General features: G+C 38.1%; 1 protein-coding gene across 1 annotated transcript in view; it reads left to right on the top strand.

The window, feature by feature from the left end:
* The window catches only part of grid2 (glutamate receptor, ionotropic, delta 2), a gene marked incomplete at both ends in the record, with an annotated part of 484572 nt that overhangs the window by 305157 nt on the left and 153541 nt on the right, over positions 1 to 25874 (top strand). Inside the window, 2 exons of the mRNA XM_080499738.1 lie at positions 13976 to 14029; positions 21707 to 21880. Of these exons, the coding sequence (XP_080355864.1) occupies positions 13976 to 14029; positions 21707 to 21880 (228 nt within the window). The remainder of the gene's footprint in view (positions 1 to 13975; positions 14030 to 21706; positions 21881 to 25874) is intronic.

Here is a 25874-nt window from a genome sequence, read left to right as displayed (position 1 = left end):
AGTCTGGCTGACTGCTGGTGGTGCCAGTGTAACTTGATGGAAATTGACAACTCTCACAGCTGCACTGTCAAGAAAACAGCACAAGCACATGCACACTCGTATAGAGTTTAATTTCCAAACACTATGAACCATGGAGACCCTTTGCTGTGTGTCTATATATTAGTTTGTGTGCACACTGACAGGTCACACGCATGAGGAAAGTCAATGTGTAAGTGTGTTGATTTCTTTCCATCTTTTTGTTTTGCTATAAGTAGAAGTCTCCCATTCATTTTGTGCTCTATTGCTCAGCCCACATGTCACATGTGATATCTGAGACAGCTTGAACTGTACTTTGACCTTACTTGTTGTGCAATTGTATTTTTCCACACTATTTCAGCCATTCCCAAATTACTGATTGGTGAAGAGTATTGCACTGGGTGCCCTATTTACAGCTCGCTCATTTTTCATATTACATCTTTCCTTTTTTATGTCCTGTCATCTTTTCCTTTTTTGCCTCCACTTTGATGTTATTTTCTCTTTTCTCCTGTTCCTGTCATTACCGTATCCGCACACTGGTTGCTGGTTGTGGTTTTCGAAGTGTGCCTGAGATTGTATCTGTCTTGCTGTTTTCTCTTCAATGTGAAACTTGCAACAAATATGGCACTCGCATGCACGTTTCTGTGCACACCGCCAATGCTGTCTTCTTCTTTCTCATCTTTGTAATAGAGCCTAACTCAGAGTCACATAACTCTTCTAACAGGCCCAGCAGGAAACAGAAGAATAAAATCATTTCATAATTGAGATGGTACAAGATGTAATTTGTATTTAGAAGTGGCTGTGGTTTTATTTTAGCTCTGCTTTAGTTTCAGGGCACAAAGCCCCATGGCTTAATTTTTTCCAGAGGACATTTTGTGTCAGTGTTGTGTTTAATGACTTTTTTATGAAACACCCTACATGTTCACATCCCTATCATTGTAGGAGGTTCTTCTTTATAAATGAACTGTGTAATTGAAAGCACTGGTGTATGCTTTTAGTTTGTCTCAGTAGGCATGTTGTAATCATCAGGTGTATGACGCAGGTCAAGGCTAAAACAGTTTTCCTCGAAGCAAGAGACAAATTGCATCAGTGTCACATCACAGTTGAGTTTAGTGCAGCAGTGTAACAACATGCTGTTTAGCCATTTAATCTGATTGTATTTGGTATCTTTAAAGAAGATAATAGGTTTCAATCAAATACCATCCATGCAGGATGAAACTGGTCTGTATGTGGTCCCTGAAGTAAATTCAATCTTTTTTTTAATAATTATGCTGTATGCATCTTAAATACATGTGTATATATGTAGATATATGCACATGCATCTTAAATACATGTGTATATATGTAGATATATTGTATACATATTTGTATTGGTTCAGTTATGTGCTTTTGAATAATCAGAACTTATTTGATGTTTGGTACATTCAATATCAACTGGTCCTACAATTTGAAATGTTTTTTTGTTTTTTTTAACCGATTCATTGATTAATCAAAAAAAGATTCGGCCGATTAATCGATTTTTAAAATAATAGTTAGTTACAACCCTCCATAGTTTTCATTATGATGCAAGACAGTGCATATTGTCAAACATTGCTTAACATATGTTGTGTTATTATGGTCTATTGTTTAATTGTACAGATTTGTACCATTGCACAATGACATCTCAATGAAGTCGGGAGTGATGCAGAGGCTGCTGGCTCATGTTAAACCAATAAAATCGTATTAGATTCATCTCAGAGTGAAAACTATCTTAGAATAACTTCTCTAGGGTCAATTATATTTAAATTGTCGCAATTAGATATAAAATTAATAACTTGATTTTATGGCTGAGAGGATTCCCTGACAATGTTGCTTTAGCCCTTTTGGGTGGTTTTACAACATTATAATGGAAATTAATCATTATTGTTGAATCCTCATTAATTTTATTTTTACATTAACCTAACTATTCCAATATACCGTCAGCCAAGAGAATTACCTCTAAAACAGAGTGTACAGAGGGGTCATATCCTCTGGCTTACAACTTCAGCATATGCTTCAACCCCTGGAGACCAGATCAGAGGTGTAATTGAGGACCACAACAGCTGTTTCTCTCCACCATATACAGCTGGTATTCCCTTTATTCCACTCTCCCTCAAACACTAATATGACCTATTTCTTTTCTCTCATTGGGAATGGCTTTATCTTATCTTGTCGGGTTGTTGCCTTATTGTTGCCTTCTAGTTTGGTTGATGAACAAAATAAAAAAAAGTGACTTTCTCGAATGCCATATGACAAAAACCACAAATAAAGTATATGTTGATGGTGTTCAGGACAATATGGGTGTCGCCTAGTTTAATTTGCAATGGATCTCAAGGCATAATTTCTGTGAAATGAAAGCTTATGCATTCTTGATGGCGTGGATTTGTAACCACCTGTGGGGCTATAAAATAGTGCCAACAGGTATGCACCATTTTCTACCAAGGAAAGACTTCACACAATCTTCAAGAAAATAAGCTAGACTAAGTTCACTGTACTGGATGATGGACTAAATTAGAGTAAAAATAAAATATTTTTTCCCTTATATGTTGGAGCGCTCACAACAGTTCCATGGCAAATATTCTGCTCAGTAACATTTTACTTGAGGTGTCTGAACTCTTTAACATAATGTACATGACATGATTTAGTAATCTGATTATTGAGACAAATGTTGCCATGAAGCATTATTGTCAAAGACAGTTACTTGTTCGTTCTTCAAATGATGTTGTGTATTTTTTCTTGTTCATGAAAAAACAAGAAGTTAAAAAGAAACAGTCATGCTTGCTTGGTCTGATTGGCACATAGCATTAATATTGAAGTGTTGCTGTGACAAATTACTTGAGCTGTCAGTACTGTGTTAGTCCAATGTAGGTGAGCTCTTCTGGTCCTAGAGGAACATTGTCCTACATGTTTTAGAACAAGACCTGCTCAGACAAACCAGGGTTTCTCAATATTATTGATTTTTGCAAAACTGTACAATAACACATCCACTCAGTTCAGGTGTGTTGGAGCTTATGTTGCAAATTAATTACTTATATTGTGGGAAGATGTGACTGGAAGAGGGAATCTTTTCACGTTGCCGTCAAATGGATGGTGGTGTTCCTTTTTAATTCATTGAAAGGATATAGCAAACACCCAACAGACATAGCAGGACAAGACAGGAAGAAACAGGAGCTCTGCTGTTTTCATGTATAACAAACAAGGAATGCAGGTCCGACCCCCCAAGAAGCAGTTCTTGAGCATGACCTTGAACACCAAATTGGGAGCAATATTTTCCCCCATGGAGGTTGAGCATGTTACATGGCATCTGTCAATGTGCATGCGTACCTGCATACGTACATGCGTGGATGAGAGAGAGTGACTAACAGTCCAAAGTGCTTGAGACTGCTGAAGTAGGGAAAACATATGCTATAATCCATTTACCATTTCTCCCACTTTCCCATATCCAATACTGCTTATCAAGCATGGGGTCATGGCGAGCTGAAATTGATCATAGTTCACTGTGGAAAAGCAGGGCACACCCTGGATGGATTGCCAGTTCTTCACCAAAATAATACCCCATAGAATTGCAATACCAGCAGCAGCTTGTTGGTACAAGGTGGGATGGAGCCCTGTATTGATGGTATTTATGCCAATCTACATTTTACCACAGAAATTGACATGATGGTAGGCTATATCCTTTCTTTCTGTTTATATCTGTTTTTTTTTTCTATTTCTATCTATCTTTGCTGTTTTGAAACCCATGCAACTGTAGCCTCATTGTCCCTCTCCGAAGCTGATAGCAGATTTACCCTGTGTAGTCACTTATAACTCAGCTCATGCGCTTCAATGTGTGGTACATGTTGAAGCACTCTGACTCAAGCCCTCCAACCTTTGGCATGAACGTGACATCTTTGTGCAGTGAACTGCCTCTGTTCTTTTTCTGTTCTTTTTCTGGAAACTCTAGAGATTGTTTCACATTAATATCCCAGCAGATCAGCAGTTAATAAAATATTCAGACCAGCCTGTCTGGCTCCAACAACCATTCTTCATTCTGAGTCACATAAATCACAGTTTTCCCTCGTGTATTTGCAATTCTATGAGTTGTTTTGACCAGGTCTATACATCTAAATGCATTGGGTCGTGCGGATATACCAAACGATTGACACCTGCAGAGAAAACTATAATGTGATTATATGAATATTTGACTAGTGTTGGAGTCTATGAGAGTGGCAGATGGATGGTTGGGCTTGAGTGCAGATGGACAGATGAAAGAGGTCTCTGACTGATATTATATTGTCTGAAAGATTAGTGATTCTGGGGAAGCAGAGTTTACTCACTTGGTGTGCCGTTCGACCCACGCAGGTGTTCTCTCTTCTTCTTACACAAGCATACACACAAAAGGCATCCTCTTTACTCTCTGTCTATCATCCATCTTCATCTGTCTCACCTGCGGACTCGCACACAATAACCCCCAGAGCCAACCTTTCAGTTCTTTCATCTGGCGTTACCATTGGCAATTTCAGCTGGTCTTGTGTTGTGACATTTGCGGACAGAGGTTAATCTGTTAATTCACCTGTATTTGGTTCTCTTTCATCAATGCTTTTTTTTGACGTGCACTGATTTAACCCCTTGATATTGAGCCGATACAAAAAGTCATTTAGGGTGACTATTCGAGAAGTGTAGTAGTTAAAATATGGATTTGGGGTATGGACTTTACAGCAAAGAGAGTAGTATGAGGGGTGATTTGCACAATATATAATCAATGTATCTTATTGTTCATGGTACCAAATACAAAGAGCAATGATAGTTTTTGAACAGTTGTTAACATTGTGTTCTATTGGTGAATTCAATTTAGTAAATACAAATTGTTGAAATTTGAGTGCGTGTTAATTAACTTTGTTTTTCACAAAAAAAAAAAAAAACATGTCAAATTTGAAATGAACTCCAAATCGACACTTAATAAAATAGATGAATAGAACTTTTAAAACAAATAAGCTGCTGGTTAATTTCACAATACTTGCTTCCCTTTAAACTAATCAAACCTTTCACTCAACAGTATGTTGTTCAAAGTCAGAAAAATTGTGGCGAATCATCAACCTTTTTATTCCAACCCTGTCTCAGATGTTGTAATTTGGCATGCATAATACTTAGAATTCTATATTTCTTTTTTTTTATGAACTTGAAATTTGCTTCATAAATGTGACCATTCAAATATATTAATCAGCATGTTATACTGTCATACCGTGTTTGTAACTGGTCTTTTTTTGCACCATCAAAACACACAGTGAGATTAAACAATAGCCAGCAATTGAAAGTTCACTTGCTGCACATTTATTGACATTCATACAGTTGTAAAATGAAAATAACTAAATAAATGTATTTTATTTAGATGTACCATTGGTGTACCATTATTTATTTCAAGCCGTATTTGTATTGCACGGTCATTTCCCATCACAACAAGGTTTTTCATACATACTGGGTACAGCTTCTGCACTGTGTCCAGGTTTTTGCATTATTGTATTTACTTCTATAATTTCATTTTGCTAAGGAACATTTCATTCCACTTATGGACATGCATACTAATGGAGAGAAGTGGAAAGAAAAAAGAAAAACACTGTTCCTGTTTATGTCCACAAAAGCGAATTGTAAATCAATCAAAAAACACAACAAGAAAGCACAAATGCATACCCACCAGCTCACACAAACCCGCATGTGCACACACAACTGTACACCCTAGACTATCAAGACAGCTTATTCTATTTGTTCCAGCCATTGATCCGTTCATATCTAAATGTCAAGTTGCATATCGTCATATTTGCGAGAGGTGGTGCAATTGTTGTACATGCTTCTTGGTGCGTGTGTGCGTGCGTGCGTGCGTGTGTGTGTCTGTGTGTGTGATATGCTCTCTCTGCGGATTTGGCAGTACTCGAATCTGTAGACTGATCGATAAACTGAAAGGCCGACATGCCTGCATGTCCCCACAAAGTACTGCACCACTGTGCACACATTCGGAGGACACACACGAACGTACGCAGTTTGATGGTGATATATGTCTTGCATGTTGGCCCTGTTACCCTTTGCCATCACAGCACATACTATCAAAGACCTCTGCTGTCCTGGCATTATATTATGTGTCAGATAAAAAAAAGAAAAAGATGAGTTTTAGAGAGCAATAGAGAGTGAGCAAAAAAAACTTGCTGCTGATAAATGACTGCTGAGGGGTTGGAAAAGAGCGGGAATGGCTTGACTGCTCCTTTTTTTCTCTTGTTTTCATCAGAAAGAAAGTAATCGATCAATAATGCCAATGCTTTGCGTGGAGGATGTGTGAACAGGCCAAGACCTTGTCAAGATGAGGTTTCGGTGGCTTTTGTTGAGTGTGACAGCTCGGGCATTGGTGTGTGTGGTGAGAGAGGTTTTATCAAATTAAATTTGCAAAGAGACCATATACTTCAGTGGAAAAAAGACGACCCCAAAATAAAACCTCACACTTCTATTAATACCCATGCACATTCAAAGTCACATTCTTCAATATCTTCTGCAGCCTCTCTGTGTCTACCATTACAGGCACAAGCTGTAAAGACTTTGTGGCTCATTGGTGTGTGACCATGTCTGGATCAAACTAATTAAACAGACAGTAATGGTGGTGATTTTGAGTCATTAGTAGTTGGGAAGAAACATGCAGGCCTTTGATACTTATACAGTATAATCATATTATGGTATGGTCCAGTGCTTCTGAGACTTGACTGCCCTCTCTTTCCCCCCAAATTTCCCATCATACATTGCACTACTGCAGCGCACACAAAATCCATGTTCCATGTCTCTGTAGCTGACCTTGAAAACATCCATTAATTGCTGTTCTTTTTAAAAAATCATTATTATTGTGGTGTGGTGTGCCACAATCACAGAAATCATACATAGCTGGACGTGACTCATTTTAGTCTCTTGATATTATGGAATCTTTGTGAACAAATACTGCTCATGTTTTACTGAGTTTATTGCTATTCATAAGTAACTTGTCCATTTTCATCATTAACCACTTCCATCAAAATGTATTCCATTACCACAAGTGCATAAAATGAATATCTGACTGACTGCACTACTTTAAATCAGATGTATTGCCTGCTCAAGTTTACATAAACCATTCTGTTTTTTCCCCCGATTGTATTGTAACGTTACAGGGTTTGTTTAAAACTCCAAATATCTTACATGAAAAAGCTCATTTCTTTCAGACAACACATGTGGTTGTCTTGAAAACAAGGATTTACTGTTTTCTCTGGGCTCTGTGTATTTGCTGTGAATGCCAAATATATATGGGCAGAATCTTCTTCCCATGGCTTGTGTGAAACTTACTGGTGTGTTTGCACACAAAGTGTAAAAGTCTTGCGACACAATATTGTTCCTCAAAGACACAGTCAAACATGCGAATTTACTGCTTCAGCCATGGCTGTCATTCTCCAAATGTGGAGGAATACAGTCTCTGCATGGCAGCCAGGTATTATCCGATCTGCTGTCACAAAGATCTATATAGTACATATGAGTTTGCTTATTAATATGACATGGCAGTGGACAAGCAAACATGAGATGTTGTTACCAATAGTGTCTTAATGCCTGTATTGAGTTGGAGCTCAGTGCTTCCCTGCCAAGTATGTAAAATCCATTGAGCCATGCAGTGTCATAATGCAGCACTCTCTGCTGCATGCCGTTGCCTCTTTTTAACACGAGTGTGCACACACACATTTGACATCAAGCCACACACAATCAAACATGCATATGCCACACTGTGAGCGTAGCGTGAATGAGGCAGTGATATGCAGCAGTTCTGATGGAACAGGGAGAAAATGCCTCAGTTAGTCCGCACTAAATGCTCAATGCAAGAAGAGAGAGGGGGCGAATCAGAATAATTGTATTGTCATTATGCATATGCTTACACACACACAATGAAAGTCCAGGCTTTCAGCAAAGAGAAAAAAAGCATAGAATAGACCTTTGAGAGTTTAAACACAGTATAAATTGGAATGAACATAAGACATGAACTTTCTAAGACTTAGAAATTATGTAAGTCAGTTTTGGGGTTTTTTTTGTTATTAGTTTTTTGTTTTTGTAGAAAAAAAAATATACAAGATAAACTAAAGGTAAGAGTCTGTTTGGATGACAAAAGAGCACAATAAGTCTAAAAAGTATCATTGAATGAATGGATCTTCTCAACTCGCCGGATCTTTAAATTGTTCTACAGTTCTACAACTTAATTAATATATAGCAGCTGAGCAATGATGAGGAATCCTATCCAAAGACAAATCAAATGATGCAATTTGATATTTTTATTGTGTAGTGCCCACAAGTAAGTTCTTCAACTCACTTTAAAAAAAATAATTTTCCAGTTTTTCTTCCATCATCCAGGGTCTGATGGTATGAAAGGTTTGAGAAAATATTAATCTTCCTCCACCTAAAGATAGGGACATTTTACCCTTCCATGTACATACAAAGGTAACGATAAGCAAATTAACTATAACATTTTCTCTTGTCTATGTGCATAATAGCATAGCTCTGTTAGTGAATGTGCTGTCCTCTGAACAACTAATGCAGTAGGGGACAATTAAGCCGGACTTCTATTTGGCCTTTTCTTTGTGTGACTGCGTGTTTGTGTGTTGTCACAGCTTTGTGCTTGCATGTTTAAATATGAAGCTTGGATATGCCTTGTTTCGAGGCTGGGCTGCAGGCTGTTTGCTTGATTTGATCACAGATAGTGCGTGAAATTAAATGACAAAACTAATTTTTAATTTAGAGCAGATTATTCAATGGGAACACCCACTCTCCATCAGGCTTCCCCTACAATGTACTTGGGCAACCGTTTGCATTAATATATCTCAACCTCCACAAACATAAACACTGATTTGTATTAATGTATTGAATACCTCACAATGTATCTGAGAAACGGTACTGAAAACAACCAACATAATTTCAGTTCTATGAGAGTGAAGTAATTATTTTCTAATTAATTATGTTTTTCTGTGTAAACAAAGCGTTATTTGCCTGGACCCTTCTGGTCACAGTATGTACATTTCTGGTATATTATTATTATTATTATTAGTAGTAGTAGTAGTAGTAGTTAGTAGTAGTAGTAGTGGTAGTTGTAGTGAAATTTCTATATTGATAAAATCTTCTTTTTCCTAACACAGTGACTAAAGCTACATCACCAGCATACCGGGCACAACACATCACATAAGCGATCACATGCACTGTACTTAGTCTCATGCTGTGGTAAATTGAGATAGATTTTGTTGTTAAACGCAGCAGGGATCCATCTGGAATAACAAGCATTTCTGTAAGATGCCAGTGAAGAGGTGTTCACTTTGAAAGAGGAAGACAAGTCCCAAGATTTTTTTTTTTAATGTATAACAATATAATAACAAATAATAATAATAAACACGATATTTCACCGACCATCAGAAACAACCATTTATATCTGGTTTCTTATCAAATCACCCTATATGAGGACAAATATTACAATATATCAATATAATAGAGTCGCACTTCTTGTTCACGAAATAGCAGCTTCCTTCCAAAATCAACACTTTTCTTGTCACTGGACTGTCGGGGCTGACTGAAGGACTGATTTAATTTCAAAGTCATGTTTAGATGTTTCAAGGCATTTTGTGAAACCCCATACAACTTTGTTGTACAGAGTGGCATGATGTTACCATTCAGAAAAAAAGAAAATCATTACGGGCCCATTGGATTCATTCCAGATGAGACAGATGTTTGTTTTTTTGTTTTTTGGCAGGGGGGGGGGGTTGTTTATAATGTGTGACCTCCTGACTGCAAAAATTAAGCTTTACTGGAGCAGATCACAAAGGTGAGCAGAATCTCTCTGGTAGTATTACGAGAATAGTGCCCAGGTGGCTCCTGCCTACCTGCTATGATTGTACTGAACCGTTAACAAGGGCTTGGGGCAGTTTGTTAGTTTGTGCATGAGCACAAATACACAGGTTCATGCACTCAGACGAAACGGCTTGGGATTTAAGCAGAGATAATTGTTGTAGATGTGGGAGTTTTCTACTTTGTGAGTGAGAGGAAAATACAAAAAAGGGAGAGAAAGAGAGTGCATTGAGCATCCGGAACCCCAGAGGAGTCACAACTAGCGCTACAATTCTGCCCTTTCACTAATGAGCTTAAAACATCTGTTCAGACCTATGCCAGTGCAAGGAGTGGAAACATTTGCACCGATTATTGCTTATATGCAAACAAATAACATATACATTAGATATATTTTTCATACCAAGTTGCTCATTTAGGGTGGCACACTGTTTACATACATGTGTACAAGAGTATGTTTGAAGTTGTTTAGCTTTTTTTTTTGTTCTTCTTTTTTTTTTTAAACCAGAATTTTGCTCACAATCCCATGTGAATAGTGTAAAATCTTAATGAGCACCAAGGGAAGGGGACATTGAAAAGGACAGTCAGAGACAGAAGGGGAGAGAGAGAGAGAGAGAAACATGCAGAAGAACAGAGAGCAGAATTAGGGTGAGCCAAACTTGTCTCGCTTTCCCCCTCTATCTCTCTTTCTCTCTCCTTTCTCCATCCTGCTCTGCTCACTGTTTTTTTGTTGTTTTTTTTTTTTTGGGGGGGGGGGGTTGGGCATTTTGCATTTTGCATGGCTCCAATAGATGGAAAAAGAAACAGCATGAGAGAATAGAGGAGATGAATAACCTCCTGAATTCTGGTGATTTACATAATTTATTCTCCAATTCCAATACAAAGCTGGGTTTAGTGTAAGTGGAAAATTAAGAGAAAGATCATATTTTCACGTCTCTATCATTCTCCTTCCCGCCTCACCCGTCAGTGTTGCAGCCCTGTTTTTCCCATAGACAGAGTGTTTTACGGCGGCCGTCTGTGTTATAATGATGAAGTTTTATGGCGACTCTGTGGGGGATTAAACCACTATTAGCCACGCTCTGTCACCCTCTCCAGCTGTTGCCTTTTGTTTACGGCTAAAAATGTTTTATGACATGCTGTGCTATACTCACCTAGACAATTATAGCTAATAATATACGAGTGGTACTGTATTTTTACACATGGATTCTTGGGGGAGGATTGAATGTTTGCGAGTGAGTGAGAAAAAGAAGCAAGGGGTAGCCTCTGAATGAGAAATGAGCAATTAAAGCTGCGCCGATTGAATGAGAGGTTAGTCAGCCGCGATGATAAGAGATGAGAAATTAGAGGGTGGGATCAGGAATGAGAAAATGGGAGATGAAAGAAATGAGAGGTTGAAACAAGCATTTTTTTTTTTTTTTGAATAGCAACATAAGAGTGAAAGCTCATCCTTGTTGAAAACTACAAGATGATACAGATTAGTGATGTGACTTGAAAAGAAGCAGATGTCGTACAGATGATGGACAGAGACAGAACGAGAATGGATACTACATGGCTACTGACTGGTTTGAAAAAATAGAGAGTTGGATAAATCCACTAAAGCACGTATTTTTTACATTACATTTTTTTTTTTTTTTTTTTAAGAACACTCATTTTTCAGAAGTGTGTCCTTTACCAGTCCTTCAGGGTTGCTCTGCGTTTAATAATGTGTAGCTTGTGTCCTGTTTCATGCACTCACTGTCCATTTCAATTTTCCCTTTATCTACATGGGTTGAAAGAAAAAAAAATCGAAACTGAAAGCAGATACAAGGCTGGATGTTTTATGTCATTGTTGCTAGGACCATAAAAGGAAACCAGATTTGAAAGAAAATGCTGAAGACTCAAAGGAGCCATCAGAAATACTGATACATTAACAATTAACCAAGAGCAAAGCTTGTAAAGTGATCAATATTTTGAGTTAGATCAGCTTCTTAAAAAATATTGTGCTCAAAGAAATAGTAACACAGTAATAAGTTATTGTATAGTAGTAAAAGAAAATCCTGTTGACTGCAGTATAATATCATTACAATTATACTATTGAAATAATGGTTGATCTTGAATGGTTTTGTGTAAATGTTTGTGTTATTCAGGCCACAGAAGGCTTACTGAACAATCTGGAGTATTGTCAAGTGCTCATTGTAAATTCTCACTATTGTTTATTCTTTCAAATATGTTGAATCTTCATCAGTGGCAGTCGCTTGTAAAGTACTTTGAAAACAAGAACACACTTAGTATCTGTACCATGACTGACACACTAATGCAACGCTACTACTTATAAAACTGGTATTGCAATTATGCTTCTTGAATTGTTTCTTTCTGTTTGCACGGAAATTTGGCCGGCATGCAAAATAACTTGGTTTTATATCAACTTTGAGGCTCGGCTAGCTCTGTCACCAAACTGTCAAAATGCACACATTGCGTTGCAGATGCAATAACCTATGCCATGTGGAAGCAGTAAGTGCTGTGGAACTGCTCTCCAGCGTATCTATTATAACTGTGCACTGTGTTTCCCTGTGCCTCCTTGTCAACATCAGTTCTAGCATTATAGCTATGATTGGCTTATATTTTATTTTATTTAAAAAAAAAGCCACTTGTCATCATAATTTTTGGCCAGTATTTTGATTTTGAATAGGCCCAATTGCATGCATGGTGGAGGCCACATATGTGTTTTTTTTTTCCTGTACACCTGGATAACTGGCATTTTGCCTGTACAGTATAATACACCAGCTGCTGTCAGCATCATCGCATATTAATGTTGTTTATTGTTGCTGTCAATAATGTGTAACAATGATTTTCAGTCCCATTCGGGTCATAGAACTTCTTCCATCTTCTTTCATCTTTTTTATTTTGCAATCTGCCCAATTTTGTTAACCTTTCTAAAGTAGCAATATCCTGGAGGTTTGTCGCACAGAAAGCTTCACAGACACTCCGTTGATGGCTAATATGTTTCAGTCTGGGGGTGTCAAATAGTGGAACAAACCAATGTTAGCTAACGGTGGTGAGAAATGCAGCACAATGTTGATGTGCATCTATAATTCACAATTGTTCATACAAGTCATATTTTCAGATGGTTAAAACAGATATAGTTATGTTTCAAGTAGCTCTTCTCATTCTAAGTGATATAGTTCTATATGAAGGTTTGCTAAACTAGGAACAAGAGACATGAGAAGATGAGTTGTAGTGTCCATACATTATTTAGAGAACTACAACAATTTCCTAGTAAGATAACAATTTTGTCGCTAAAACTAGATAGCACAAACTTAAAAGCTGGTTCTATTATATAAATGAAAATGGATGAAATCATACACATACGAATGTGCAAATAAACTGTCGGGTGATCAAATTATTTGTAGTTGTTCGCTCTGTTATCTATATGGCACCAAAGTGTCCTTGCTGCAGTGTTTAACAATTGTGTACTCGCTGGTTAAGGGTTGACACATAAATATTTAAGTTGCACCATTAACAATTCATGAAAACAGTTTTCTTTCTTTTTTTTCCCTGTGGTGAAAAACATGCAGTTTTTGAGGCAGTGTATGTGTGGCTGTGTGATTCAAAGACAGCAGGAGGGACTCACTCTGAGCGAAAGAGGAGAGTGAAGTCCACTCAGAGGTTTGTATAATCTGCAAGAAAATACTGAGAGCCTTTAATGTTGAGATGTAAGCATATGTGTGTGTGTGTGTTTGTGAGTGTCCTGTCGCAATCTTCGCTATATTTGCATGTGTTTGAAAAGATTTTTGACCGATACCCAAACACCTTTGATCGCACTGCTTTCCATGTCACGTGTGCAAATCTTCACACTGGGCTCCAGCCTTGCAGATTACCATGATGTTCCTTACCATCGGAGTCGCATATGACATACTATGAATGACAATATCCCCCAAAATATATTGAGATGCAACTTGTTTTGCCTTGATACTTGAAGAAAACAGTCTACTTGTGTGCCTGTTGTTGAGTCTTTTTTAGAGCAGTCATGTATGTAAAGCCTACAGACTTGCAGCTTTAGTTTCCTTCCAATCTTGACTCACAATATGGCGGTGTCTTGTGTTGTTTTTCAGGTGGTGGAGACCAACCTGGTGGCCTTCGATTGTCACTGGATCTTGATTAATGAGGTGAGTGTCATGGAAATGATTTATGAATCCTGCACTGGGTGTGCCTTCTGGTCACCTTATTGTTTCAATTATCGTCCTTTATAGAATATGTATGACTTCAGAAGCGTGAACCTCATTGAGTCTCTTCATTGTTTGGGATGTTTAGAGAAAGGACCGGAGCAGAAAAAGTTGTTGACTCCTTTTGTTCAAAAGAGTTTTATCCAGACACTCGCCAGACTCTATCAAGGACACTTTAGTTGAGTCAGCACTGACTGCGGTCAACCACACAAAAACAATACAGTGAAGATCATATCTAGTTTTTGCTCGCACAAAGACGTAATGAGATAGAGCCCTTCCATATAAACAATATTTTCCCAAAGATGCCAACATTGACCTTGGAAGAACTATTTTCATATATGCTTAAGGCGTTCAGTTCCAAATCGGCGTTACTGCATAAATATTATCAGTCTTTTGATTAACGGGAGTAGACAAACACAGACAGTCTACAAAGTCACTCTTGTGCTCCTGAGAGTATTTTGGGTGAATTACTTCCTTTCAACCGTGTTTACTCTGCTGATCTTAGGGACGACTGGTCATTAGCAAAACATAATAAAACTTTAATGTTGTCTGTAAGTTCAAGTTAATTCTGAATAGAAACCCATCTTTGATCTCTCTTCATATGAAGTGCCTTTTACAAAACCAATCATATCAGCTATGTATTGTGTGTGTGTGTGTGTGTGTGTGTGTGTGTGCGCGTGTGTGTGTGTGTGTGTGTGTGTGTGTGTGTGTGTGTGTGTGTGTGTGTGTGTGTGTGTGTGTGTGTGTGTGTGTGTGTGTGTGTGTGTGTGTGTGTGTGTGTGTGTGCGCCCGCGCTCTATACTTGGATATGTATGAACATTGCTCACTGCCTTGGTAGCCCTGGGCAACACAGAGAACTGCAAGACACAGCAGGGGGTCAGTTGTGCAGCCACTATCAAATGCACACTAACTCATACACAGGTAGGGGTATTTAGGAATGAGCAAAAAGCCACGTTAAATGTAGAAACAATGGAAAGCCTACTTTGGTTCAAAACAGAAAACATTACTCAGATCCTTAAGTGTCTTTCTCGCTCTGAGTTCCATTTGGTAGTCGTAGCCTCCAACTATAATAATGCTGCCACATGCTGCAAGTTTCAGAAGTCCTATTACTTGCTCAGTTATGCAACAAAAGTATTTCTGTTTGAAGCAAATTTTAGTATGCATGGCATCCATTAATGCTGCAGGGACAGACAATCATTTTTTTTTTTCCCCTTTATGTTCACTTTTAGAATGTCAACTTTTTGCTATTCAAAGGTTTGGATTTTTTACTTCTTTTTTTATTTTATACATATTTGAGATGGAAGGCAGTGCCTCACCTGCCATCATGAAAAAAGAAAAATACATAAAATAAATATTAATATTTCCCTCTGATTTGTGTTAAAGATGCATTTTCAGCATGCCTCTACACATTTTTGACATTTTATTAAGTAAAAATTGCAGAGTTTCAGTATTTGGCGATCAAATCCAGAGCAGAAATCCCGGTTGAGGCACTGGAGAGCCGTACCTCATGTCTGACTGCACGATTCAATACAAGTTGGGTCACATGATGCTGCCCATGTCTGTTCAGCATATCACCAATATGAACTTTACAAAAATATTTGTTATACAGCATGACTCTCTTTTTTTTTTTTTTTTTTTATAAGATAGGAGTAAGTAGAAAAAATTCAAATATGTGATAACTAAACTTTTGGCCTAAAATAATTTCATTCTTCTCATTTTGATAGACAACCTTTATTAAAATTGATTAAAGCACCAGAATTTAAAGTTTGAAAAATAACACATTTTTACTGAAGGTCAAAATTAAATTCGTGCTGCACACATCTCTATACTTTAATTTATTTACAGTAAATATGAATTGCTTGGACACAAGGAGGGAGCTCTCTCGATCTCTATAAAAGACACTTTCTTTGTTGGACAAATATGTTCCTGTGTATAGGTTTGTGTTGGTGTTAGCGTAATTGAAATAGGAATGCTGATGGGATATGAAGCATTACCAGTTGCATGCTGTTGGATGAATAGTGAAATAAGATGCTCTTTTCAGTTCTTAAAATTGTAAATTGGACTCCAGAGGAGTCAGTGCCTCGCCAGCCATGAACCTCACCGCACGTCACTGCAAGCACCTCAAGGAACGTAGAAAAAAAAGAAAAAAAAAGAAAGCTCTGCATCGCAGCTTAATAAATGTAGCAGAGGTATAGAGGTAAATTAACAGAAGCATCTGTTTCTCCTCCATCTAATACACTGTACATTTTTATGACAAATGGTCCAAAAGATGCTGCTTTTACAAACTGAGTCTCATGAGTGATGAATCATTTCTGATGTATTTCTGATTGTGGAGAGTTGGTTTGCATTATTGCCCAATACTAAGAATATGAATGGTTAAAGTCTACATTGGGCTAGGGGGGCCTTTCTACATGCATTATGTTTTTCAGATTAATGCATCCGAGAAGTCTGATTGCCTCATTTACTTATTTATGACATTTAAGTCAACAAGTAACAAGTACAGTCCATGAAAAAGAACTAGTGGATGTGTCTCTTTACTTAAAGAAGGAAGCAGAAGAGAAACAAGTGCAACATGGCACTTAAGGAACACATTCATGGTTATTCATAGTTATTCTAAGACAGTTAAGATGTTCGCGAGGAAGCCAAGCTCAATGGCCCTCTTGGCTTTCTCATGCCTCTATGTGCATAACTGTACCAAAAAAACCACGCATAAATGTCTTCATACAATTTGACCGACGTCTATTTGAATAGCCTCTGAATACTGAGACTGGGGTTTAGTCACAGATTATTCTGATGGAGTCACAATATTTCATGGACTATATGAAGTCTTCCAGCAGACTGGTTAAAATAGATGAGTGGTTATAATATTTTGTCATGTGTAATGTCCTCAAGTACCAGTTCCTTGGAGAATGAATATTCTTATGTGTGAAAGTGTTCTCTTTCCCTGTGGATTATTATGGATGAGGGGGTACTGTATGGTTGTCATAACTCTGCTTTATCTACAGCCAACAGTCAGACAGCCCCACTGAGAGGGAGTTCACAGTTCATAATTGATCATCCCTCCTTTACCCATCTTCTTCATTCTACTCCAAGTGAGAAGATGAGGAATATGAAAAAAAATGATATGGGGCACCCATAGTTGCTTTTTCTCCATGTCTTTGTCTTAAGTTTGGAGGATAACTCAGCTTTTAACCTTACTCGTTCTGAATCTGTCCATGGGCCTTCATATTCTTCATATTCTGTTATGCTGTCCTTCTTGACTTTATCTCTCTGCTTGTTTTGCCTTTTAAGGGTCCAAATGCATCATAATGAAATGAGATTAGATTAGACTATTCTGTTAGTTTGCCTCTTAATATATGACTGCGTAGTATCCTGGAATTGCCATGTTAATGAAATTACAGGGTTCTTATACACTGGATATAATTGAGAGGAGAACCTTTGGTAATTGATAAATTAACCCTCTTCAAAGCACAAAAATGTATGGTGGTCATGTCAACCAGCTGTAGTTCTGTTATTTAGTTTTATGGCACCAATTACAACAATGCCATCTCATAGGACTCAACATTTAAATTATTGATGGAGAGAAAAAAGAAGAAAAAAGCTTAATCAAGAATAAGAGACAATGAACATAAAGTATTCTTGATTTAGCGTAAGATATTAAAGTGAATAGAGAAAGCAAAAGAGTGACAGGAATATATGGCATATGCTATTGTCTGATGGGAGCAGGAAGCAAAGGTTAAGAATGGAAGGGACATTAAAAAAAAATAGGTTGGAAGACAGCACAGACAACAGCAGAGAGACACATGGTTAATTATATGTATCTGTTATATATATATGTGTGTGTGTGTGTGTGTGTGTGTGTGTGTGTGTGTGTGTGTGTGTGTGTGTGTGTGTGTGTGTGTGTGTGTGTGTGTGTGTGTGTGTGTGTGTGTGTAACTTGTAAATGTATGTATGTATGTATGTATGTATGTATATACTGTATATGTATGTTTGCCATTATTGTTATTATTTTTCAGATCCATTTTTATTCATATTTTCTTTTTTTTCTTTTGTGCTCTTCTATTTACTGTCCACTTGCAACCATAGCAATGAGAATGTCTCCATTGTGGGACATATAAAGGAACATCTTATCGTATTGCTTCACAGCAGGCAGGAGACTGAAGTCAGTTGTGGTAATGCACTCAGCTCCAAGTACCACTATTCAAGTACCTGGTTCAAGAAAACAATTTATCAGCTTAAATGTATCTATCTCACACGCACAGTCGTCAGCTATTTGTTGCCTTGTGAACATGCACTTAGGTGCCCAGGATCATGAGGGCGGTTTTGTTTTCACTGCTCATTTCCCATCATCCCAGCTCCTCTGTCTTTTCTTTCTTATTCTAATTTTGAAATAAAAGTTTGACAGGGAGTTTCGAAGCCTGAGGAGGGATCTAGGGGCTGTGGTGGGAATTTGCTGAAGATGATATAAGGAAGAGGAGGACAGGTGAAATGCATACATACACTTTTGTTTGGATATTTTCTCTTCCAAAACTTTGAACAACTAAACGAGAGCTAACCAGGCAGATATGGTCCTCCTTCTCACCCCTCTCATAGATGAGGGGTGAGAAGTAGGGCCTGAATATTTTAGCAGAAGACTTGGAAGGGCAGAAAAGTCAAAAAATAAATGAAAGGAGCTTCCTCTTTTTATCTACATTTTGGAAGGAAAAAGAAATGATTTGTTTTCTCTGGGGCACAGGAGAGGAAAGTGTTGAGTGCAGAAGGCACTCTGGACAAAGTATTGGGACTGTGAAAAAGTGCAAAAAGAATCATGGATGAAGGATGTGTTTATGTTTTTTGACTCTTATGTTCACATAAAACACTGAAGATGAGGATTTGATGCTCTTTGGGAATGAGGGAATGACATCGGGGTGATAGGTTGTTGAAGGGGATGCCTCCAGACCAAACCTTCAAGTTTATAGAGTAAACAACGCATGACTCACTTTAGATCGGAGCTGCAGGGCATTCTGGGTGTTTCAACCTCCCCAAAGTTTTTGGTCTCTGGTATTGGGCATGGTGCATAGATCAAGGCTCAACTTTCCCGTAATCAGGATCGATTTGATTTAAGAAACACTTGCGCTAATGTCTGTCCCAATGTTGGTTTGTAGGTCATTTGACACTTTGGAAATACATATTGGGGTTGTAAGAAAGTGCCAATGAGTGAGTTAAATGCATGTGTGGCATCAGACGGATGTTACTTTGTGCTTATCATAGCATTTTGATTAATATATAGTATGTGAGGGAAAGCAAAGCTTGTACAAAAGAAAAAAATGAGTTATTTATTGATGTGAGGTAAATGCAGCAGTGCCCTACCTTCTCTATCACTTGTCTATGGTGGTTTGCTGTGGATGTGAAGATGTGTGACTCAATGTGTTTCTTCAGGTCTGTGTCAGTGCATTTATGTGTCACACTGAAGTAGCTGCCAAAAGGCTAACAACTTAACCGGATGATATTGAGTTTGACCCTGGGGTGATGGAGACAAAAGGTGCAAACAGATCACCGATGACACGAGAACACAATGTTCAAACGCCTGTATGGAGGAAAAACCTCAAAAATTATTTATCCCCGTGTGTGTGTGTGTGTGTGTGTGTGTGTGTGTGTGTGTGTGTGTGTGTGTGTGTGTGTGTGTGTGTGTGTGCGTGTGCGTGTGTTGTATGCCTGTGCATTGGTGCATCTATATTTCTTTGGGTTTGATCCTTTGAGTGGCGCACTCTGGGTAATTTTTGCCTGACAATCTTTCTTTTCATGCCCTTGACTGCCCGCTGTGAATCCTAATTCTCTTTTGGCTCATGGATCTGCCTTTTTAGCAATTTTGAGCATTTTCTCGCTGTCCTGCATCTTCTTTTTTTGTGTTGCCTTTGTAATTCAGTTCCCCTTAAGGGTTTTTCTGTAGCCTCGTTTGGAATTTTTGCCACGTCTTTGGGCCCAAAGGCCAAAAAATGGATTCCTTCCTTGAACTGCTAAGAAAGTAGATATTTCAGAACACAGAGCATTTATACAAGGTTAAAGATTGTGAATTATTTCTCTTTTTCTTCAAGGCATACCGTTCTCTTTATTCTGTTTTTATATATATCTGTTGAAAATGTATTGAGTTGCAGAGCTTCTATGTTCATAAGTAGTATTTCAAGAAATCCAAGCACTGCTTGACTGGAAAGAAGAAAAACGCTGCTGAAGCTTGAATCCTTGAGATGCATCAACGAGAGTGGATTGGGTATAGAACCAAAACCAATTTTTTGCATATAGAGTAAAGATCATACATCAGCCTAATTAGTACAGATGACACCAGCTATACCAATGAAGCCTTTATAACACTACCTCTAATCACCATTGATCATATCCCATGGGGCCTCAGAGGTCTTAATGAGCGTTAATTACATTCAATTAAAATCCACTGAGATTAGTCAATGAGGTGTGGTACCTATAATATTACCTCTCACTAATATGAAGTGCATGTGATGACTTGTTTATGAAAGTGCATGATCTGCAGGCAGAGCTCTATCCATGCTGTCAGGTTAGCTGCCATGTGCAAAAAGAATAGGGAATGAAAAGGATTTTGCATGATCAGAGGACTTAAAAATAATCTCATAAATCACGTATGCACAAAGTCACACACAAACCAGCACATCCATGCCACACACACTAACAGAGACAATCACTGTGCACACATACGCAGAAAGCAAAGGCTGTCTCGGTTGGTGGCAGTGTTACCTCCACTAGGGTGACAGTGTTACCTTCACGAGGGACGATAAATGTCAGTTCTCATCTCGTCACCACCTGACCCCCTGTACCAAGGATGGATGGAGATCCATGGATGGAGAGCGGGCGGGAGAGATTGTGTCCTAGGGCTAAAATTAGCTGTGATTCCTCCCCAAGGTTTTGCAAGGACGTGCAGAGTGCATGCCACAAACATATGCACACACTCAGACACAAGGAGAGGCAGTTTTTCCCTCCTGACTCACTCATTTCAAATGCAACTTTGACACCTAAAAATGCTATGTATGGTGACGACACAACGTCACTCAGTCTAGTAATGATGGAAAATGTAGCGAACATGAGGTTTTTGCTGGTTAAACCACGTCTTTTTTTATATGAAATGGGAGTACCAAGTAGGCTCTGAACGAGGAAAGCAGAATCAGAAGTGCAGGAAAACACATGTTTTATGGTGTCTATAAGTATCTGAAAATGGTAAAGTCTAAACTTCAGAGTGTTAAAAGATCAAAGTTCCAATTGAAATGTGGGACATTTAATGGAACTAAATGGGATCCCATTTACAGTATGTATCTACACAAGGAATAGGTTTGACTAATGATGCATTTTGTGAGACAAAATCCTTATGAGAGTTAAAGTGGAAATAGTCAAATGTCATTGGTGTTCACTGGCTGATGAGTACACTGTTTAACAAGGTTGTGGTTACAGTTTATATTTCTTAGTTGTAGATCTTTTACGACCTCAAATGGTATAATACATTTTGTTTTGTTGTTACTCACTATCTTTACTACTTTTCATTCATTCTTCCCAAACGCCACAATTTCTCACTGTCCGCCCTACACACTTATTTGCTTTTTCTTCTTTCCACTTTTGCAGGAGATCTCAGACTATGACTTACAGGAGTTGGTCATGAAGTCGATTGGTCGGCTGACGCTGGTGCGCCAAATGTTCCCAATGCCCCAGAACACGACTCAGCGCTGTGTCAAACACAACCACAGAATCAACACTTCCCTCTGTGACCCTAAAAACCCCAAAGCTCAGCAGCTGGAGGTGAGTTGGTTTAGTGATTGAACAAAAGACAGATCTGTGATTTCTTTTAATCTTTTCAGTGAGAAAAAGTCATTCAGAAAATGTGTTTCAACTCCCCAATTTCTGCCGGTGACATCATCTGTAGCAATATGTTGACAGAGACTTGCATTGTGGACTTCAGTGTAACTCACTCATTGCTGTTGTTCTGCAATAAAATAGTGGACAAATTGACTGTCAACACCCCTGTGAAATGACTAATTGTACCATTGCAGTTTGATCAATAATGCCTTTCCGCTCCCAAAAAGGTATCAAATAGGTTTTACTCCCCCCCCCCCACACACACACACACACTGAACAGGAAGCGAGCAGAATCAGATGATGTATGTGCTCTTCACAGAGAATGAACCGGATGTATTTGTTATGTCATGTTGTGATTGTCACATTAGAGAGGCAGTATGTTGCAAATAGATGCATATCGTACTGCTCTAAGAGTCATTAGGTGTATTAAGTGAACTGGTCTTCAATGAGCTTGTAAGAATGTTGGTTGTATGTGTGTTAAAAAGAAAAAGATGTATTACAAAAATGGACTTTGCATTTCATCATAAAGAATTTGAGCAGTGCTGACTGCAGCACCATATGGAGTCGTGAGTCAAAACACTGCTCACTCGTCACCAAACTGCTTAGTTAGTACCTCAGATCCACAGTCACTGAGTTGCAGTGGAAGGAAGTCGCTTGGTCTTTGACATTTGGCCCATTGCGGTTTAATTAACCACTGGGTTGAGGAGAAAAAGCAAACAAACTGAAGTTCAAATACAACATCCTGGAATTACGTTTAGTCATGTCTTTTAAATGGAGCGGGATGCCCTTTGGGAATATGTCAATCGATGGTCATCTGCATTACTGGTCAACTTTGGCCCCTGATACAAACGGCTTCACAACACAGTCTATTGCTTTAATTGACTTCACACATGCACATTTATTGCGCGGAGGCCTATTTATCATTTACTCCTGTATGTCCTTACTTTGAATACAATTATTGAAAACAAATTGTGTTAAACAAGGATTCTTCAAATATTAAAATATTTTATACCTAATAATTATGTTGTAGAGAAAAAAAATTAAAACAACAGTCCTGCAATATCCACATCCCTTGCTGCTTTATAAGAAAGTAAGTAAGTCAAGTTTATTTAGAAAGTGCCTTGCATAAATTAAAAAATTTAAAAAAATCATAAAATGGTGTACATAAAATGGGTGCAATAAAACAGAACATATGAATTTCATAAAATACAGGAAAAGTGAGAAAGGTATTTAGCCAAAAGCTTTCTTAAATAAAAATGTCTTCAAGTGCATTTTAAAAGAACTCGTGGACTCAAGTGTGCGGAGGGACAGGGGCAAGTCGTTCCATAGCCTGAGGGCTACAGCCTGAAAAGACAAGTCCCCCGGGTTTAAAAGTGGGTCTTTGGGACCTTCAGGAGACTCTGGTCTGAAGGGTGCTCCCTGAGGTGTAGGGACACAGCATGTCCACAATGTACTGAGGGGCCTGACCATGCAACGCCCGGAAAGTGAGAATTAAATTTAAAAATGTAAAGTAATTTAAAAAATTGACTGGAAGCCAATGAAGATTTGATAAAATGGGGTGATGTGGGTTGTTTTGGGCGACCCTGTCAAAAGTCTTGCAGCTGAATTTTGTATGACCTGAAGTCTGCCGAGGATGGTCTTATTGAAACAAGTGAAAATGGAATTGCAGTAGTCAAGGCGAAATGAAATGAAAGCATGGATGATCATTTCAAGGTCTGCTTTTGACAGCACCCTCCTCACTTTAGAGATGTGCCATGGTCAATTATATCTTGTTTGTTAAATAGAAGTTAACAACTTGTCTTGTCTTGATCCTTTGGATAATAAACTATTTGAAAATGCCTCAAACCAATTACAGAATTTGTCAAGCCATGAATTCCTAAATTTGGAATATTATTCAAATGAAATGTCTTTGTGGTCCCCACCATGTGTCCAAAGTCTCCATGACAGTAACTAAAAACATTGATTCTCACAGAGCTATACATATACTCCACAGAGATGTGAGACCCTACCGTAATCATAGTCATGTCAGCAGGGTTTTATTAATTTGACATGGGATGAGAAAAAAAAAAAAAAAACAAGACTGATGAGCACTGGCCTTATAACAACTGGAACACCATGTATATTAGTCTATGAGCATGATGAAAAAGACTCTCTACCCTGATCAGACAAAAATGTGAAACCCGATGGTGGTAGCCTAAGACTATAGAGTGTTTCTCAGCATTGGTGCAATTAGAGTAGTTAGAACTATTGGGAGGAATAATGAAGCCTCATGAAGAATGGCCCTGGGTGCAGTGATACGAGTCGCAGGTACCGGCACCGATTTCTAGCATGGTGAACAAAGGATCAGACCAGAAGTGGCTCTTGTACAAATGTCTGCCTGCCTGTCCTCAAGCAACCCAGGCAAAGCCCCGATTTAAACCTACAAACCTACGATCTTTGGAACGACCTGAGGATGGCGGCTCACAGATACTTCTCATTCAATCTGACAAAGCTTGACAGGATATGTCAGGGAGAATGGGATAAACAGCCCAAATCCATGTGTGAGACTTGCAGCTATTACTGCTGGTAAGGGGCTTTCAGCAAAGTGCTGAATCAAGGTCTGAATACTTTTCTGTGAAAGAATATTATTTATCAGTTTTTCATTTTTATACATCTTGCAATACACTTCTTCAAATAACTACATCTCCCAATGAAATGCTTTCTGAATAAACTGGTTTCCATTACACCTTTAAACAAGTCTTCAGTATGAAATCTATGTCCTTGACAGCAGACATTTCTACCTTTAAAACGTCAAAGTCCGATGGTTGTGAATTCATCCATTCAGTCAATCGGTCAATTCTTTCAATTCTTTGCTGAATGCTATAATACCGCATAGCAGATCCCAAAGTCTGGATACACATTTTTTTACACTAGATACTGAGTGAGCCAAAGATAGTGTGAAGGAGTGTGAATGTTTCCATCGTACTGTTGTCTGCATGAAAACATCCTCAATTGTATTACCAAAAACACAGTGATTCCATACATATTGCCACACTGGGGGGCATATCAAACATTGATATATATATATATATATATATATATACATTTTTACAGTTTATTTACTCAATGTTTACTCAATGTTTGATATGCCCCCCAGTGTGGCAATATGTATGGAATCACAATTCACTTTTAGAAGATTCATCAAACTGCCATCAACTAGAGGGAATAAAAAAACAAGCACAATCTTATTTATGTGCCATGATGAAAATCTGAAATTGAATGAATGTGCTGTTGATTTATGTGGATGTACAACACCCTGGAGAAATGAATTAGATTTATTTTTGGAAATAAATACAAGAAAGTGGTCCTAATTTTTTTTGCTATTATCACTATTTTAGGTTATGAGACTGTTCCAATATTGACTTTTAATCTGATCACTGAAGACAACCCACTGTATTTTTTATTTGTTTTTTTGTTTTTTTGTTTTTGCTTAAGTAAAACTATTTGTAAATAAAACTTGCCACTAAGCTATAAAATGTATCAAGTGTGTCTCAAGTATAATTCTCTATAAATAACCCTTGTCAATGTATTCATTGTTTGTTAGTAGTTTTGCAGATGAATGTGTTCACTCTACTGCAAAACAATGGGTGTTTTCTTTTTTTGTTTTTTTATTGCGCATGCATTAATTATTGTTAATAATAGTTTGAGTCAACGACGTGTGTTTGTATATCGCTCACAAAGAAATAGAGGTTGAAAACATCACTTTCCCTCCACAAAAGCAACAAACTATACACGTGTGTCGTGTACGTGCATGTGTGTGGACCAATGACTGAATCCCAGAGAGCAAGAGGAAACGTGTGATGGGAGTGAAAGACAGGGAATGCAGAGATATTGAGGAAGCCGATCTGCTCAGTGGTCAAAAAGTGGCCCAGAAGCCCAATTTCACACTGCACTGAAG

The sequence above is a fragment of the Blennius ocellaris genome, assembly GCF_963422515.1.
Source record: "Blennius ocellaris genome assembly, chromosome: 7".
Lineage (NCBI taxonomy): Eukaryota > Metazoa > Chordata > Actinopteri > Blenniiformes > Blenniidae > Blennius > Blennius ocellaris.
Note: the sequence above shows the minus strand (reverse complement) of the source record. Positions and strands in the feature narration are given on the sequence as shown.